Below are 21,119 nucleotides of genomic sequence, written 5' to 3' on the forward strand. Positions count from 1 at the left end.
CTATATGATAAAAGAATCTATTAAACATGTTCCAAAAGCAATATTGAGATTTTAGCTTACCAAAACAAACACATTCAATATAAGTTTTTGTGTTATACATTGATTTAGAATTTTTTTAACAGAATAGTCATGTAAATATAAATGAAAAAAAATGAGTCTAAAATCTATTCATACTAAACTAAGCATGCACTGTTCTAAATAAAGGATCCAAATGACAGTGATTTCAAATACAGGCAATTCTTTTCACATATATTTTTATTAGTGCTAGACAAATAGAAATATAATTAATTTTAAAAGTTTACAAAAAACTCATATTCCTAATTGTCTATATTCAGTAATAATCATTTGAAATATGGTCTGAAACCATGGATGCAATAAATAAGAGGATATAAATGAATGAAAATGAAGCTCTGTTGGACTGTGTTTGCTGTATTGGGAACCAGATCACTCATGGGTGTTAAGAATTTTCCTCCTAGAGCTCAGAGAATTCATTGATATCTTCTACTTACAGGAGGGTCTCCATCTTCAGCATAAACTGTAGTGATAGGTGTACCCTTGACTGCATCTGGAGCCACCATCCCTTTGTAGATTCGTTTACTAAATACAGGAGGATAATCATTCATATCCTGGAAAACAAAATTAAGAGTTTAGTGCTTCAGTGGATATTGGGTTAGGGGCACAGTGACTAGATTGACTCCAGCTCTTCATATCACATACCTCATTGGCCACTGTCAACCTTCTATCCTCTCAATTCCATTACTCTTTTAAGACTGATACCCCAGAAAAAATAGCCAGAGTTCCTTTGCAATATTAATGTGTGTGATACCCATTGAAGGCCATTCCACTGGAGTAAACAGTCTGTCACCCCCCAAAAATACATCTTTTAGAGGCTAAAATATGCTTGAAATTTTCTTTAAGATACTTTTCAAAATAGGATGTAATGTTTTAATCTTGGATAACAAGACAAAATCTAATTTCTTATAAAGTAACATCCTATGAGACAGTACAAGTAAAAGTGGTTTCTTAGTTTGTTTTGTTGTCGATTTAAAAAAAAATTCTTTATATGTTTCTGTAGCAACTGTTAATTATTTTATATACTTATTGTAATGTTATAATTATAGCATTTCACAAACTGTGAAATATCTTTTGATTCCCCTTATTTCATTCCTATAAATAGAAAATGATATAAAGAAGGTTTTTCCTGTAGCACACTCCAATAATGGCATTTAAAATTACATATACTTACAGAAAGAAAACTGTTTATTAAACATTTTCATAACAATATATATATATATATATAATTTTATTTTCTCAATTTGGTAACATATGGGCCATATTATTCATGTAACATTCTTCATTCAAATATTTATCAAGAGCTTCACACTTTTATAAGCCAGTCCTTGGGATGCTGTGGTAACTCAAGAAAAACTGTCCCTGTATTTGTATCACTTAACTGACATTTGACAGGTAAACACAATGATCCACAGATTAGGTTAGTGACTTTGCCTGAATTAATCTATTCATACATCAGAGCTAAAATAAATAATCAACTCCTGTAAATGGAGCCTGACCATTTTTTTCAGGACCACTTTATCATTTAGAGAGAATTAAATATCATTTTTTTTCTCAATAAATAATGTTTACTAACATGAGTGGTTTATTTTTTAATACTTATTATGCATGTAGTCTTTTGGGTATTTTAGGTCAAACAAATTTAGCCACAAAGCTAAAATTATTAATTACCTATTCTTCCTTTCATTTGTTTGCTATTAAATTAAAAAATAGACACTCTACATTCTACATAGTCTTTGATATGTGTCCAGACACAAAGGTTTTACTGTATAATATAAATTGGAAACAGAAAAAAATAACCAACTGTAAACTTCTTTTTGTGCAAAAAGGTCAAGATAATTATCTCTTACAATCAAACAAGAGATTCCTTTTATGCTCACAACAGAGTCAACTTCTGAGTTGTGAATATGAATAAGCCTGAAGATACTAATAAGAAAGAGATCTTGAATGGTAAGCAAACCTGAAAAATAATAGATATCATTTCCTTTTGACGTGTGGTATTCACAACCTCTTCTATGAAAAAGAAGACTTCCTTTATAAATTATGAAGTATAGAATCTGGGAAAGTAAATGAGCTTAGGAAGCACTGGTTCTCTATAATGAGGATCATATAATGTATTGATCTTGAGTAATACAAGCAGGGGGTAAATATGTAAAATATTTACATTTACATGTTTTTCTTCTTTTTCTAGAGTGCCAATTGATTTAATGAATATATCTTTTAATTAAGGGGTTGGTAATCCTTTTGCACCCCTCAACAATAATTTTTGAAGGTCAGAAAAGAAGGAACCCAACACTGCAAATTTTTCTACCTCAATTTCTAAAGCTCAATAAGCTCAATATGTTACAGTGAATTTTCTTCTTTATCACCCTCCCCCCAAGGAAATTTAAATTTTTAATGTTACAAGGTACTTTTTGTGAAATTTGATTCTTAAAGGGGAAAAGGTGCCATTTCAATTATATCAATACAGTTGTTTAAAATGTGCAGTACAGTGGCCTCCCCCGCTGGCCCACAGGGAAGTATTCACTAGCTTTACCTTCAAACTGAAAGCACTGTGAAAATTTTTACAATCTGTCGTCATAAACTTATTATACATAAACCAAAAGTTGTAAATTATGAAAAAGATTGGATTCCCTTCCCTTTATTTTGCCTGCCATTGAAAGAATGAAGAATAAATCAATACAGTTATATTGTAGCAATATTTCTTTTTATGGCACATTGTACATATTTTGGGGTTCTAATCTTTTATTGTGGCTAAGATGTGCAGGAGTTGCCCATAGTTCTTCCACAATGCATTATTTCAGATAAGAAAATTTATTGAAATGCATTGCCAACTAACATAATCAATAGTTCATTATGTTTATGCTTCAGGGACATCTAATGAAAAAAATATACATAAATCTGCTCCTGTACAAATGTTCTATTATGCAGTAAATTAAGGATGCACCCAACTCCACAAAACCATGCTCTTTTTTGTACCCCATTATTCCACTAGAGGGCAGTATTGACAAAAGGAAACATTTCTTCAATCCTATAGTTAATGTACCATTCAAACACATAAAAGTTTGCTTCCTATGATTATATTTGTTGATTTTAACAAAAATTAGTTTTTATGTTTCAAAAGAGTATTCTGAATGTCACCATGCTTCTCAACTAGAGTAATACCAAGCTTCTCTTTAAAAAATATTTTACCACTAAATTTTGTATTTTTTTCCCAATATTCCCAGCGAATAAAGCTGTATCTGAAGGTATAGTTAGCTTCCAGGAAGAAAATATGAAGTTTGTTTATTTATTTTCTAAATTAAAGTCTAAAATAATCACAGAAACTATTTTCACTTTGGTAGACCACAAAGTAGATTTAAGAAATCATTTTAAGAGCAGGCTAGGAAAACAGGAACTAGCTGGTAGGTTTGCAAATTACAGACAAGTTTGAAGTTTTACAAAAACAATTAGAGAGAGAGATGATAAAAATTTTGATTTTCTGAAGCCATGGATAAAAATGGTTCTGCATGAGAGACAGTTTCTTAATAGAAAAGTACTAACTTTTATAGCTTGATCATATTTTTATTTTACTTTCATTTTTAGGTGTCAGGAATTGAAACCAGGGTCACTTAACCACTGAACCACATCCCTCACTCTTTTTATTTTTATTTTGAGACAGGGTCTTGCTAAATTGCTTAGGGCCTCACTAAGTTGCTGAGATTGGTTTTGAACTTGTGATCCTTCTGCCTCAGCCTCCCAAGTCACTAGGATTACAGGTGTGCCCCACCATGCCTGGCTTTATCATCTTTTAAAAATCTGTAAAATTGCAGCAAATGCCAGCCTCATTTTCTGAACTGTGATGTATATCTAGGGGAGACACAAAGCTATAAAAGTTTCTCTTGCTTTTGTACTGCTGTTCAGTGTCAGCATTACCTGTGCTGGACTGTTGGCTGTCTGTCTTTCAAAACCTGAGCAGCTAATGAAGTTGATATGTATTCTTCTTAGGCAGGCTATGCAACTGATTCCTCTGTGACCAGTATTGTTGTCCGCTACCACATATTAGCTATTTGCTGTCTCATGTATAATCCAACTTCTGCTCTTGCTTTTACCCTTTTGGTTTCTTCATTTATCTTCTTATCTTTTTTCACTTCTATCTCTTTCTTTGTGCTCTCACACATACTCTTAGAAAAAGTTGCACCTCTAGACAGAAAAGTCTTTTTCTGCTTTGCATAGGGCTTAGATATAAATCAACACCTTCTCTCACATTTTACTTTTTTTAAAAAAATCAAACTTTACATTGGACGTTTCTTTCTTACTTGACTAAATTTGTTTTTAAGTGCACTTTCTAATTTTTGAGTTTAGAGTTATGAATTCTTGGGGGTAGTATATCTGAAATGTAGATGTAATTGAAGTTACATGTTGCTAAAAGCAGAAAAGAATATATAATCTCTCTTTAACACAAATACTGAGGAAGTTTCCACTGTGTATTAGGCAGTGTGTAAAAGTTTGAGATATAGTTGCAATCAAGAAACACAAGGTGCCTCCTGGTATTGACCTTTCAGTTTAGTGTGGAAAGCAAAACCTAAACAAATGAGTGTGATGAACATTATGAAATAGGTAGTACAAGGATATGAAGGGAATATATAGCAAATAATTCAACTAAATTTAGCATAAGATGCATCCCAAGACACTTGAGCAATGGTGCAAGTTGCTCATGTACTGTGATTAGGTAGAATAATCCTTCAAGATGGATAGCCAAACAACACTGCATTGATTTAAAATAGACCTTCATTCCACTTGTAGTCCTCCTGTTTGGAACCAGGACACGGGGAACAGGATTTGATAAAATTTTGTACATTTTTTTCCAAGTAATGATATGATTGCCAGTTGGGAAAATATGTGCTTATTTTGAGCATTACCTTCAAGCAATTTCTATGTAAAAATATGAGACCATTTCAGACCTTCTCAAATGGGCATAATAGTTGTGAATGTGTGTTTCTGTGTGTAGTTTGTTTTTGTTTTATTCCAGGCATTTTCTAGGCTTGTAAATTGTATCATATCGATAAATGCGTCTAAAAGTTTGTTCAAAATACATATTGGCAATTTTTGTTTTCAGTACTGGGGATTGAACTCAGGGTTTTCCACGTGCAAAGCAAGCAATCTACCACTGAGTTAAACTCTCAGGCCTTTTTTATTTTATTTTGAGACAGGGTCTTGCTGAGTCATTCAGGTTAGTCACAAACTTGTGATCCTCCTACCAAATGTCTGCTATTATTGGCCTATGCTGGCACCCAGGCCTGTTTGTATTGTTTTTATTATTGTTGTTGTTGCTGCTATTATTATTATTACTATTATTATTCCCGCTTTAAATATATAGAAATTGAAGACTAGAGACCACAGGTTGCTTATGCTTATCCAACCCACAAGGGATAGGGACCTGGCTGAATTCTGGTTAGTAGGGCATAATTCTGGTATCTGGAAGTGAGGAAAAGATGTAATGGAAAAATTACCAGAAAAATGTATGTAAGATAACTTGAATAGGATTTTAATTTAAAAACACACATATAACTCATATAATATCTATTTCCAAAGGAGTCTTTAAAAAGTTTTAAAGCATTCCTCCAACTAGTTACTATACTTTTATCTTGACAAACTGCTTTGCATGAAACAATCATTTTTCCATGGAATTCCATTTTATAATGGAATTATAATTGTTAGTGGTATAGAAAATCACATTTTCTTTTCTTGGGATCCATAATTCACACCAGCATATTTACCATTTTGAAGATACTAATATGGAGGCCTACAGTGTAGAATTTTTTTTTACCTTCAGAAAGCCTAATATTTCCTAAAGTTATTTGTCTATTTTTTATATGACACATTCATTACCATTTTGTAGGACTACTGCTCTCTAAATATATCCTGAGAGTCATGGATCTAATACATGTAGGGCATAATTCATCATTATTTGGAATATGGTATGACTAGTAAATCAAAGTTTTCAGATAACATATTGAAGATTCCAACACATTAAGAGTGTAGCCTGGTGTGCAGCAGTCAGTTCACAGGGGCAGAGGGAGCATCTAGCTGCAGCATTGATGAGACTTGGCCATGACAACAGAGCCTACTGGGAATTGGTGACAGTGCCAGGCAGCAACTGCTATCAATGAGTCTTATCAGTATCCATTGCCCCTGGTCCCTGGGAAGGCAGTAAAACTCTGGAGACTTGTGGCAATAGCAAGTTTGGAATCATGAGCCTTGACATCTGTAGAGAATGTGATAATCAGTGAAAGTTAAAAGAACTTTGTCATGTATAGGAGGAAGGCACTTTCTTAAGACTCCCAGAAGCCTGCAGGTGACATTTAGGAAGCCATAAAAGAGACCCATAGATACAAGAATTGTTAAGGTTTATGAGATGCTATTTTTTTGATCTCTGGTCATGCACATTTTTATTTGTTTCCTCTAGTTTATTTCTTTAAAGGCAATATGTTACATCTTAGAACTAAAATTCTAGAATGGTAGAGCAGGAAGATGTCTTAAGAAAACTGATTCAGTCCCAAGACATTCCTTAAACTTGTTGGTGAATATATTACAAAGAACACATGGCTAAGAACCTGATCATGTAGAATAAAACAGAAGATATATCTGAAGGCCATAGACTAAAAAAATATTGTACTCATGTCAAACAACCCAAGAGAACAATGAATAAGTTTTTAATAATAATGACCAATGTACTGGATCATATTCTACCAGTTAGTACATTGTAATCATCTTTTATTCAAATTCTTCCTTATAGAGAAGGGAAGTATGGATGCTGTAAATCTTGAAACGTTTAGATGTTTTGTAGTATCTGAGTTATATATTACTTCCTCTTCTCTCAAGCTGTGCTGTTTGGACCACATCCAATCCAGGACTGTACCAGCGCTGTGGCAAATGGAGGATCAGTGGCACTCTGACTGTCTCTTGGGATTTCGTGGGTTAGTAAATTCCACCTTGGTAATGACATCCAGTTTCTCCCTGGAAAAGCTACCCACATTCTTGTATGCTACAGGCTACAAACATTACTCTTCTTTCTGGAGGAAGAAATCCCTTTGAAAGATGAAAATGCTAACTTTATCTTCCAAGATCCACTGCATTTGACAACCTCAGGCCTTGTATATCATTTTAGTCAGCTTTTTTGCTGCTATGACTAAAAGACATGACAAGAACAAGTTTAGGGGGAAAACATCCATTCAGGGGCTCACAGTTTCACAGTTCTTGGCCCATAGACAGGGCTCTATTCCTTGGGGCTGAAGGTCAGGTATAACATCAAGGTGGAAAAGTGTGGCAAATGAAGGCAGTTCATATGATGATCAGAAAGCAGAGAAGGAGATCTATACTTGCCAGATAAAAAATATATACCCCAAAGACACACCTCCAATAACCCACCTCTGCCAGCCACACCCTACTTGCCTTCAGTTACCAATCAGTTAATCCCTACCAGGGGATTAATGCACTGATGTTTTAAGCTCTCATAAGCCAATAATCTCACCTCTAAGCATTCTTTCATTGTCTCAAAGTGAATTTTGGGAAGAATCTCACATTCACACCAAAACATGTATGGTATTTCATTTCTGAACCTTTTACTCATCCCTGCCTACAATCACACCTGCATACTATGAGACAGACAAACTCAACCAAGGTGAATGCAATCTTCTTTCACACAACCTCCATTCTCTTTCTCTGTCCTACTCCTATGCAACCATTCTATTCATCTAGGTAATTTATTTTTCTCCCACAAGTCCTTTACTTCCCTTTTAATACTCTCTAGTGTCAAATATACACATATATGTATATATAATATATACACATATATTTACATATTACATTGTTCTGATTTGTGTTTAGTTCTCAGTTTTCCATAGAACAAACCTTTGTATTTTTATATTATGTTACAACTCAGATGTTGAGAACTAATTTATGTGACAACTTCTTCTATAAGGCCAGATTTCACATTGGATGTTACTTTTTAAATTTTTTAGAATTGTGCTTTTATATTCCAGAAATTTTCCTGTATTATCTAATTTGTAATCATCCCCAATTCTGTTGGTATTGACATTCAATAAAAACATACTAAAAGAAAGGCCTAATAATGTTCTACAAAAACTTAGCAACAAAATATGTATTATTTATATGATCAACACTGATTTTCTTTTATATCCTTGAAACTAGACACTAAGAAAACTTTTTTGTAGATTTTTGTGACAAACTTATTTTATTTTTACCGTGCAAATATTCCCCCCATATCTCTTCAATTTTCTCCCAAATATCTCTCTCTAATTTTAAATGTTTGATGAGCTACACGTTAAACACCTGATCTTTTCTTTTTCTTTTTCTTTTCTTCCTCTTCTTTACAAAAGAAATCATGTCTCTGCTCAAAGAGAGATCTTCAGGATGCTTTCCCCATGGTGACTGTTTTGGGTAAAAATATCTCTTTAGAAAATACCATGCCAATTATGTTATCAGCAAAACAGCCTTTTACAATGGTGACAGGACAGACCAATAGCAGAAAATTTACAAGCTTGGGGAAAATCTACGTTTGTGGAAAAATGAGTCTGTGCTTCATTTTTATCTTAAAAACAAATAATGATAACATTTTTATGGGATTCATTGGTATATAACAGAATTTTAAATTTCTGTTTGTTATACCTGACCTTTAGTTATTAGAGAAAAGGTAAGCAACTTTCAATCTGTTATTGGGAAAACTTTCTGAAAACTTTATTTTGCTTAAGTCATTTGGAAAGAAACAAAAATATTATCTTAAACATGCATAGAATTAAATAGATTGTTTTGTTTAAAAGTACAATAAATAAAAATTATCTTTACATGAATTAAGCATCCTGATGATGGGAATAGTTCAATTTCTCTAACATGAAACAACTGACACTATAAAAATCAGACTAGCATTCTACCCTGAAGACATGAGCCCCCTGTGAGTCACTCCTTCACAGAGGCTGAAGTAAGCCTCCAGTGATAGCCTTATGTTAAAATAAAGTGAGGGAGGAGGGTCTGGAAACCTGAAGAAATTAAGAGGCTTGAATTCCAGAGAGAACAAGGCTTATATAATGAATATCTTATCTTTGTAGGTGATATATTTGGATCCAGTTTATTCCATTGATTTTTTTCCATCAAAAACTAATAATAATAATCCAAACAAATGAATGCAAACTGAATTCAGAGTAGCCAACTCAGAATCCAGGAATGTTTACAATTAGCCATTATCAAACATTGTTCTGAGACAGAAGACAAGGCCATTTGAATTTCCTTCTAGGGAGAAACCAAAGGGCAGTAAACACTAACTTTTCTTTTCTTTGCTCCATACCATTAATAAGTAAATATTTTGTCTACTCTTGGTTTTTTAATTGTCCAATTCTACCAAACCATTTTGGTAGACAAGGATGATTTAGAGTGAGAGAGCCTTTGTTTTTTTTCACCTGATTCAGAAGTTGTTTTGGTATCACTGATCTGTTTACATCACTCTTCGTTTTTTTGTTTGTTTGTTTGTTTTGTTTTGTTTTCCCATCTGTTTGCCTATCATGATGAATTCATCACCATGGTTAGCATCATTTCCCTAGATATTTTTTTTGTAAGCAGATTTCTAGATTCTATCACACAACAGTGTGACAAAATAGCATTTCAAAATACAAATTGATCCCCTCCCCACTCTAGGTTCCCTATGATTTTTGGTGTTCCTTGGTTCTTTTGAAAGTTCCTAGAGCGGGGAAAAATCATCATATAGCAAAAAAGGTGCAAAAAGAAAAGCAGACAGTCCAAGGAAAGATTTTGATATTTTGAATTCCCTTTTTCCAAAGAAAACTTGGTTCTAAGTAAAATTTTAACTCTCTGAAATTGATGTTTCCTACTCCTTAAATAGATACAGTGTAAGTAGATACAAAGAGGAAGAAATAAGTATAATACTGTGAACTCCTGAGAAAAAGGAAATCCAGATCCTAAGGAAACTCTCCAGACAGCTTAAGGGTATGTAAGAATGGAGGTGGCTTATGGTGTCCTTTCTAGATTATTTTAGAAGTGGCAGCAATAATTCTAGGAAGAAATGGTGTCAGTGTACATGCCAGCAGATGAGCCTAGGTAAAGTGAAAAGAGGAAAGAGCTAATCCTTGTATCCCACTCTATTATTTCAGAATAATCCTGAAATCATCTAAAAAAAAAAGAAAAAGAAAAAGAAGTTCAAACATGCAGATGTTATGGTCAAGGACATTAACCCACAGGAGTGATGCACTTGTTATAATTCTGTATTGATAAAACCTTCTATGCTTTCATATCCATATTTTATTAAGTAAACTCATTGCATGTCTTCTTTTTAAAAAATCAATTCTAAAAAGCCCAAGAAGGCAATGACTTCTTATTTCATCATATATAAATTTATAGTGCCCTAAAAAATGAGAATTATAGAAAAGTTGCCATTGACTGATTACCTTAGAACCAAGATACATATGCTCTTCTACTGGAATTGCCCTTCAAGAACTGTAGTCATCCTGAGAAACTAACTTTCTCTTATTGTAGGAAAAAATGTATTTGCACATTTCTAGAGCTAGTAAGAAGTAATGAATACAAAATCCCTAGTAATGTATCATAATTAAACCCTACTAAACAGATCACCTTAAAAACTTTATGGACTGTAACTGTAGATACCAAAATAGAACAAATTAAAACCTCAATTCCATCTGACTCTGAAGCTTTCTTTATCCCAGACTCTTGAATTTCCGAATAATAGTGTAATTAGTTCTGGGACCTAAGAACACTTAAATATCCAGACTCTATTTTTTTCACTTTTTACTTTATTTTTTAATGAAAAAAATCTGAAGTAAGTTAATATTCATGGTGCTGTGGAATTTGAACTGAACTGTTTTCTAATTAGATTAGAATTCGTCTAAAGTGATACTACTAATACAGACTCAGAAACTAGTCTTTTAATGCATATTGAGTACCTCTTTCAAATTTATCTTTCAAAGGTTAAAAAAACATGGCAATTTATCAAGTCTTCATAAATACTTTACATAAAAAATATAGCCTATATGCTTGGTTGGCAACATTATGGTTACTATGGTTTACTGACCAAAATATAATAGGTATCATATAAGAATTAGTAGTTACATGTAGAGAGAAAGTAGGCCACTAGAAGTCTCCACAATCCTTACCTTTATAATCACTGTGACAGTAGCAATACCAGGAGGCATTGTTCCATAAATATCAAAGGCCTCCACCAGAAAAGTGATACTTGCTTCCTGGTCTTGAAATGCCTCATAATCCAAACTCCTCAAAAGGGACAGCTCTCCTGTAAATGGATGTAGTGCAAAAAAGTGCTTCACTTCAGGGCTTCTTATCCGATATGACACATTTGCTCCAAGGTCAACATCTTTGGCCTGTAACAAGTTAAGTAAAAGAATGTTTTGTTTTGTTTAATCAGTGGTATTGCCAAAATAGAGGCAAGCAGAATTGATGATAGTCATGTGTCAGTGTCTGGGACAGCAAGAGTTTAATGATGACCAAAAGACATGTCTGCAAAGGCAGGTAATTTGTTAAGTAATTTATCAGGGAAAGGAAGAGGTAGAGTTGGGACAGGGAGAGAGAGGGAAAAGAAGAGTTAGAGTTGGAGAGAGAGAGAGAGAGAGAGAGAGAGAGAGAGAGAGAGAGCGCACTATCTATGGGATTTTACTGTTGATTTTAAGACTATATCTACTTTATTTGGAAGACCACTTGTTAAATGAATCATAGCAAAGTAAAGAAATAAATCATGTCATAAATCATTGTTTTCTGCTGGTTTAATAATCATGAAACTATTATAAATAAAAGTAATTATTGGGTAACTTTCATAAACATAATAGAACACTCACTGTAAGAAAATGAAGGACATAAAAGGAGAAATTTGTTCTCACTGAAATCTTATAATACATTCCTGAAGATCATTCCTTTATAACTTCTTTCCTCTAACCAGTCTCTAGTGGATAGTTATTAGGTACAATGTACTATGGAAAAAGCCAAGATGAATCAACCCCAAAATCCTGCACTCTAGGTTATGGCCTCAAAGAAGAAATAATTATACAAGTACACAAATAGAAGGAAAAAAAAAACAATGTTATCTGAAAAGCACTCAGAATTGGAATTTAGATGAAAAGATAGGATTTTTGTTGAAGTGGGACAGCTATTTCATTCAGTAGAATAGAGTGGGAAAAGCACCTAAGTTAGAGGAAATAAAACAGCAAGAACAAAAATCGGGATAGTTCGAGTTTGTTGAATGTACATTTGTTAATGAAAGTACCTTCTTTTAAGTTTCAGTCTTGTTTTCCTCTAATTACTGGCATCACAACTATAAAGTCATTGTCAAAGCACAGATATTTCCGTGTCATATTCCTGCCTACAATTCTCAATATTCATTTCAATTTGCATTAACCACTTTGTTATTTAAAGTTAGATTACTGTGACAAAGTACCTGAGAAAATCAATTTATAAAGGGGGAAAAGTTATTTTTACTCATATGGTTTCTGTCCTGGGTCACATTTCTATTACTTTGGGCCTATGGCAGCACAGTACATTATGGTGGTAACTCCTGACAGAAGAGACCTATTTGCCTCATGGCAGCCAGGAAGCAAAGTGAGATAGAGAGGGTATGGTTTCTCAGTATCCCCTTTAAGGGCACATCCTCAGTAACCTCACTTTCTCCCCCTAGGCTTCACCTCCTAAAGATTCCACATTTTCCCAACAGTGCTATAAGTTAAGGACCAAACTTAAGATATATGGGCCTTATGAGGGCATTCAACATCCAAGTTATGGGAGCGCCAATCCCCTTAACATGATGAGATAGACCACAACATTTTCTAGTTCTTTAGCCCCTCAAACTTCACCCTGTCCTCCAGGATTTTGAGAAGATTTTTTTCCCATCACCTTAAATAATCTTTTTTTCTCTCTTTGTTTAGAGACTCTGACTTGCTCCTGAGTTAACAATTTAGAAATAACTTTCATGAGAAAACGTTCTTTTGATGCTCAAGTTTCGGAGTTCCACCTCTGATTTTGTCAGCCACTGGTCTTAAGAATCACTATTTTAATTACCAATCTACTTGTCTTTTTAGTAAACCAGACTGAAAATATCAGAAAAGCAGGAACTCTGTCTTGTTAACTTATTCTTGTATTCTTGATGTCTTCAAGAGAAATTGGCATACAATTAGACACTGAAGATATGTGCTTGTTGAATGAAAGGATGGTTGAATAGATGCATAGAGGATAAAATAGAGAGATAATGGTTTTCTATCTGTTCAGTATGTGCCTTAATTAGATTCCTTAATGTTTATTGAATAGTAAAATCTTTGTTGAGTTGAATTATGGAAGAAATACAGATTCTTGAAAAGCATTCTATCAAAATTCAAGTTATTCTTAGCAGGAGGAATGAATGATTACAGTATTTCAAAATGCACTACATAGATCTCCTATATAAATTAACTGGTTGCTAAAAATGCATATTAATGGGTCAATCTTACCTACTGAACCAAAATGTTCAGTTTCTGGGAATGTTACAGTGAAGGTCTTAAAAGAGATTTGGATACAGAGATGAAATTTTAAAAAAGTAAGTTAGAGCTTTAGAAGATGCTTGTTGAACATGTAAAGTGAAAAAGAACGTACAGTATGATGGATGTAACAATATCTGCAAAATACAGGAGAAGCACACAGGTATATCTGTGTATACATATATGTACATACCTGCACACATGCATATTTGTCCTAGGACAAAGATTACTGTGAAAAATTCACACAACAATTGAATATTGAATATTTAAGTAATAATATTTTTTTCTTCATGTTTTCCAGTGTTACACAAATATACAGCTTAACTTTGTAAATTAAAAAAAAATCTGGTAGAAAGTATATTTTTTCTTACAAATTTGCCTTTTTTCCCATTAATTCTGCGGGATCTCCCAATGAGAGGTTGTCACAGAAAATGCAAAATATAATATTTGATATATACTTGTAATATAATTCCTTCATTTTTATGTGAAACTAAAATGTAAGTGGGTTAATTGTATTTTTGCTGCTGCTGATTTTGGATACATCATCCTAATTGCAAATCTAAGAATTCAGAATTAATCAAACTAACGCTTCTTCCATATACCTCTATTTTAAGAAAGGTGGTCCCAGCTGGCAGATTCTCTTCCACAACAACAGTGTATGTTGAATTGGTGAACACTGGACTATTGTCATCAATATCCAAAACCTTGATGGCCAGTGTTAGAGTCGAATGACGAGGGTGTACTGCTCCATCAGTTGCCACCACGACAAGTTCATAGTAGTCCCTGACTTCTCTGTTAAGCTTCACTGCTGTGTAAATGCTCCCATTGGATGTGATGCGGAAAAGATTATTGAAGTTACCCAAACTGTAGTGCACTTGGCCATTTATTCCAGCATCAGGGTCTGTTGCCTAAAAGAAATCAAAAACAAAGAATTCACACAGTAGCTTCTGGTATGTTACTGACATATTATGACATTTTCCTAATCAGATATTCTTTTTATCTCAAATGAGAAAATTTAAAAGATAATGAAGATGAAATGCACAGTCCAAAACATGAAAAGGAATATACATAATTTAGTTAGCATACTCATTCAAAATGAGCATAACTTACACATTGATAACATCATTAGCATTACAATAAGATATTATGACAGAAAATACATATTATAAAAATACTGAATGTTTCATGTATTATTTTTAATAGATTTTGAATGCCAAAGTAGGACAAAAATATATTTTTTAATTAAAACAATTTCCTGCGTAATAACTTAAGTGTCTATGTGTTTGCATTCAAATTCTTTTTATATTCATTTTCATATTTAAATATGTTTTAGCACTATGTGTTTTTAACCTCATTTAATTCTCCTGATGTTTTTAGTGAGTAAATATTGGTCCCATTTTGTAAATGGAAAAATGTGGCTTATGGAATTTAATTGTATTGCCTAGGGTAACACAAGAAATAAATACTTCAGTGTCCCAGTTCTTAGTACAATGTCTCATATATAAAACTACTTAATAAATACTTGTGAAATTAATGAATTTATGTTAAATGAATGTATGGAACTGAGATTTGAAACTAAATGCATTCAAAACCCAAGTGAGAATAAAAATCCAGTAATTGTAAAGTATAAATGCAAGGGGCTACTTTAATATTAGAATATAAATATTCATAATAATAGAGAACAGTTGGAACTATGATAAACCTGGTGAAAATATTTAAGTCCTGAAAGGTATGTTGTATCAAAACAATGAGTAAATTTTAGGTAAATATTCTAAAAGAATATTATGAAAATTAGTCTAATTAATATTATGAAAATTAGTCTAATTCAATAAATTGTTTTCTAAACAATGACTTTGCACTATCAAATACTTAACATTTTGTTTTAAACAATTCTTTGCTATTGTTCTTCAAAAAACACTTGATACATCTAGGAAGAGGTGAAATGTTACAGTTGTACTCAAAGCTATCAGCAAGGAAAGGAGGGAAAACAAGATGCTTGAGTGCTTTCTACATCAAGGACACAATAGTCAGGTGATGAAGGCAGATCCTGGGATATGGTACAATTCACTTTAAAATGTTTTCTAAATTTTTTTTATTATTAGTTATACATAATTAATAAGTAGAATGTATTTTGACATATTATATATATATGAAGTATAACTTCTTATTTTTCTGGTTGAACATGATATAGAATTACATTGGCTGAGTAAATCATATATGCACATAAGATAGTAATGTCCAATTTTTTAGCAGTACACATGCAGTTCCACTTTAAGCTTTATAAACAATGGAGAGGGATGCATAGTTTTGTCAAATCTTGAGTCTGGTTTGAATTGATAAGTCCAATATGTGAAACATGTTTTTAACTGTGCTTCTTCTACAGGTCACAATACCGGACATTTCAACAGTGTTTGTCCCTTAGACTCATCAAAACAAAAGTGCCCTTGGGAGATCACCCTCTCTTGAGGCTTAATCCTGAAAAAAAGACAGCAGAAGAATTATAGTACTGCCTGAGGAGGAAAGAAATACTATGAAAGAAGAGAAGAGTGTCTATAGATGCATTTTCTTCTTTTTTTTTTTTAAGAGAGAGAGAGAGAGAGAGAGAGAGAGAGAGAGAGAGAGAAGAGAGAGAGAAAGAGAGAGAGAGAGAGAGAATTTCAATGTTTCTTTTAGTTTTCGGCAGACACAACATCTTTGTTTGTATGTGGTGCTGAGGATCGAACCCGGGCTGCACGCATGCCAGGCGAGCGCGCTACCTCTTGAGCCACAGCCTCACATTTTCTTCAATTTGTACATTTTGTCTAAACTTTGTCACAAAAATTATTGACAAATTAGTCAAGTTGACCATCTTTGCGGAAAAAACAAACAAACAAACAAACAAAAACAGTGTGTACCACTCCCAAAATAAAACTGTGAATTTTATTTTATTTTTCAAAATAACTGAAGATAAATAAATGCTTTAGTAATATAAGTAGGTTTTACTTCATTACTCTAACAATCTTGCAATTTTCAGTAATTTTTCTGTCTCTGAGACACTTTAGGTCACAAAATCAGTCATTTATGCAATCAGTAATTTAAAATGACATTTGCTTGAGTTATTTTTATTCATCCACATAATTGAAGGTTTATTGATAAAATATTTCAATTTAACTACTATGGCTGATGTGTGTGTATGTGTGTGTGACTGTGTGAGTGGGTGTATATTTGGAGGGGAGAGTGTTGTGTATGTGTTCCTCTATAAATATCCAGCTGATATCTCCATTAGGACTCCCAAATATAACTATACAAATTTTACTTGACTTACTATAGCATTACATCCTGATCAACCTATTGTATATTGAAAATATTGTAAGTAAAAATTCATTTAATACATCTAACCTACTGAACTTCATAGCTTAGCAACACAGTACACAGTAGAGCATTGATTATTTACACTCAAGAAAGCTTGACTAAGTGAGAGCTGTTCCTCTCTTGATGCTGCCCAGCATCTTGAAAGAGTATTATACAACATATTGGTAGCTTTGGAAGAGATCAAAATTAAAATTTTGATGGACAGTTTTTATCGAAGAATATGAATTGCTTTTGCACTATGGCCAAATTGGAAAAAAATAAAAAAGACAAATTGAACCATTATACATCAAGGGACTGCCTATATTGGTTTACTTTTCTTTTTTTTCCCCTGTATTGGTTTTCTAGTCTGTATCAGGTACTGTAACAAATTACCAGCTTATCAGCTTCTGCAAAACAAGTTCATTATTTTAAAGGTCTGCAGGTAAGTTAAATATGGGTCTCACCTGGTTAAAATCAAAGTATAAGAAAGACTATGTTCTATGGAGTCTCTAAGGGAAAACTAATATCCTTACTCACTCAAGTTGTGGACAGAACTCAATTGCTTGAGGTTGTAGGACTGAAATCCCCACTGTTTTAGTGGTTGACATGTGAGGACCAATCCCATCCTTCTAGCTGCCATTCACATCCTGTGACTCCTGGCACACTGCCTCATCTATAAGAGCAGCAGTGGTGGCCAATTCCTCTGGAATTTTTTGAATTGCTCTTCTTCCATCTCATTTCTGACTCGTTCTTCAGTCACCCTATTGCACTTACTGGGCTTACATGATTCAGTAGGCTTACCTTGACAATCCAGGGTAATGTTATCATCTCAAAGTCCTTAGTTTTAATCACACTCGTTGCAAATATATAGCAATCTATACTTTCTGATAAGATGATTTGTTGAGAGAAAATATTCAAACAGATAATTGGTAGGAAGACTGAAAATAAATGTTAGATGGGTCATCCTCACAACAGGCTTTTAAAAATCATTTTTAAATCTCTTAAATTAGCTCAAGTGTAAGTAATATGTCAAGTACACACACACACACACACACACACACACACACAGGAAGACTGAGCAGATCTACTACCACTGAATTTACTGGACATCTGGTCTTCATGACAGGAAGTATATATGATTCTTATAGAACAAAAGACTATATATTCTGCAGGAATTTACTGTAAAAATTGTAAGATTACTCAAATATACAACTAATGAAGACAAATGGTCTAAAATGTTCGCAAAATGCAAAGTTATTCCCCTGTCGTTTTTTTTTTTAATCTCTTGATTAATTGAAGAGTAAAAAATAAGTATAAGTAAAGTGGCATGGGCTACCTAAGCAAGTTTTTTTCACTTACTTGCCATTATATATGAGTATATAGATGTTAGATGAGATAACAAACACAGAATCCCTTATTATCAGCAGCACTGTCAAGAACTTTGCATCCATGTTTAATATCTAGCCAAGCAGCTCGGCATGGGATGCTATAATGAAACCATTTATCTTCTTAGAAATCAATTAAAAGTTAATTAAAATTGTTAATAAGAAAAATCACACATGTCTTCTCCCTTTGTACTACATCAAAGGAATAAACACTATAGCTGCAACTTTATAATTGTCTGTCCATGGTTAACACATTTTTGTAATATCTACCTTACTATGAGGCTTGATTTGTGGCTACTTATTTGTAAATGCATATTGCTGGTAAATTGGCTGATAGTCTGTTGACAAATACAGACTTTAAAAAATAAAAATAAAGACCTCACTAGACAAAACTTTGAATATTTTCCAGGAAAAAAATTGTCAGATCTTAAACAGTAAGGTTAAAAAGTTAGATATATCAAAAACAACCAATTATTTAAGAATGAAATAAAATGAAGTGATTATATGAGACCATTTATTAAGCAAAAGTTTTCTGAACAACTTATGTGCACCAATTTGTTCTCTTGCTGTTTGAAATGGAACAAGATATGATATTGATTAAGCATTGAATTCATCCCCTTTCTTGCTCATTATTACTTTATAGTGATCTACTATACAATTGTTCCTAGAAGAAGAAGGAGGAGGAGGAGGAGGAGGAGGAGGAGGAGGAGGAGGAGGAGGAGGAGGAAATGGAACCTCAACTCTGGAATTCCTATACTGTGGATTCCAAATCCTGTAGAAATCTAGTAGCATGTCTATATCAGTGAGATGAATTGGGATAAAACCCCAAAGGAGAGCCAGATGCTTGTTCCTCTTCTATTAAGAGGTACCTGGGTAGATAATGTGTTCTGTTTGTCAATGTTTAATTTCACTTTAAAATACATTTGTACTGGGGCTGCAGTTGTAACTCAGTGGTAGAGCACTTGCCTAGCATATGTGAGGCACTGGGTTTGTTCCTCAGCACCAGATAAAAATAAATACATAAAATAAAGGTATTGTGTCCTTTTACAACTAAAACATATAAATATTTTTGCATTATTCAGATTATTAGAGAAAAATATTTCTCTTTATTTTAACACAATTTAACTAAAAGACTTATGTAGACAAAAGGAAAATATTAAACTATTAAAAAGTTGTGAACTCTTCTGCACCTCTTAATGAATCCAAGGTGAGTTTGAGCAGGAGCTTCCTCTTCTTTGTGCTTCTCCTTGACAGTAAAGTAAATTAAGAGGCCATGAACTCCCATTCCCTTCTTACCTCCAAGTGGGAACCATAAAAGACATTGAGTGGAAAGGTCAGGTGAAGTTTGGTAGTGATTTTTGACATTATTAAGGGAAACATATTTCTTAAATTTATTATCTGCCAACATCAAAAAATATGAAATAGTTGTTGACTTTAGTTCTTTAAAGAAGTGAATTTATTCAAGCATGGTGTAAAAGGAGAGTAGCAACTAAATGACACAAAATGAGGGTAAGGTTTTCCTCTGTCCACACAAATGTTTCATATTTAATATTGAAGAATGGCAAGTAGACTTATAGACCAAAAGGTAACAAGTTTACTTGAGTTCAAATCACCAAAACATAAGGAAGTAAATAGGTTTCCTCAAACATTTGAGTGCTCCAATAGTGATTCCCTAGGACACCAGAATATAGATGTACAAACTAGTGATTTCTTAAGGGTTTAAGTTCTGATTTTGAAGCACATGTCCTTCCCATACTGCCTCAATGGCCTTGAGAGAGTCAATCTCTGTAAACTTTCATCCTTCATCTGAAAAAAATATGGTGGTAATGAGTACTTATGTATCTTCTAAGAGGACTACATATTAACAACATACTTGTGTCATATTAAGCTACTCATAAAAAATGGTATCCATGTTTGCCAGGCATGGTGGTTCATGCATGTAATCCCAATGATTTGAAAGGCTGATTCAGGAGAATTACAAGTTCAAGGCCAGCCTTAGCAACTTAGTAAGACACTCAGCAAATGAGTGAGAGCTGTCTCAAAACAAAAAATAAAAAAAGACTTGGAATGTAGCCCAACATCCTTGGATTCAATTCCCAGTATAGCAAACAAACAAACAACAACAACAAAAAGAAAAAAAAACTACCCATCTTTATGTTATTGTGGTTTTCAATATCTACTTGGAATGTATTTTAAAAAGATAAATTCTATCCTTCATTTCTGAAAGAATATTTTTGGTGGAACAAATTAGCCTGTTTTTATTAGTTTATTTAGACATTTTTGTTTCCTCTGAGTCATTTTTAATCTTGTATAGAAAATTTCTTTAATTCTATTAATATTATTATTGTCAAGATTTTCTGAGAATATTGGTGTATGTCAATTTAAAAAACTCATATGTGAAAGTTCTGTGTCTACACAGTATTTTCAGTGTAAAAAACAAAAACATAAGAAAACTCATGATTTAATTATAAAGAATAAAAAGAGAAAATTACTTTAGTTATTACAAGAAAGATAAATATTAAAAATTCATGTATTATTAGATCAGATACATGATAGAGACATTTCAATAAAAAAGTTTATTTGATGATTTTATAGATATTGCCATACTGAGGAATATTTGCTATCTGCTCTGAGAAAAAAACAAGACCTGAAAAATGCATTCCATTTGAAAGTAGAAGAAAAGAGATAACTTTAAGTTGCATTTTAAAGTTATTTCATCAAGGTTTGGGAAACAAATGTACCTGTCAGTGGGTGAGTATTTATGGTATTGTCATAAATTGTGAGGTTCTTA

General features: G+C 33.0%; 1 protein-coding gene across 17 annotated transcripts in view; it reads right to left on the reverse strand.

The window, feature by feature from the left end:
- The window catches only part of Pcdh15 (protocadherin related 15), a 716,528-nt gene that overhangs the window by 167,896 nt on the left and 527,513 nt on the right, over positions 1-21,119 (reverse strand). For all 17 annotated transcript variants that reach the window (XM_077799359.1, XM_077799358.1, XM_077799357.1 and 14 more), the window contains 3 exons: positions 14,216-14,521; positions 11,253-11,477; positions 510-626 (listed from right to left, as the gene is read on the reverse strand). In XM_077799359.1, coding sequence (XP_077655485.1) covers positions 510-626; positions 11,253-11,477; positions 14,216-14,521 — 648 coding nt within the window. The remainder of the gene's footprint in view (positions 1-509; positions 627-11,252; positions 11,478-14,215; positions 14,522-21,119) is intronic.

Source organism: Urocitellus parryii, chromosome 5 (genome assembly GCF_045843805.1).
Source record: "Urocitellus parryii isolate mUroPar1 chromosome 5, mUroPar1.hap1, whole genome shotgun sequence".
Classification (NCBI taxonomy): Eukaryota; Metazoa; Chordata; class Mammalia; order Rodentia; family Sciuridae; genus Urocitellus; species Urocitellus parryii.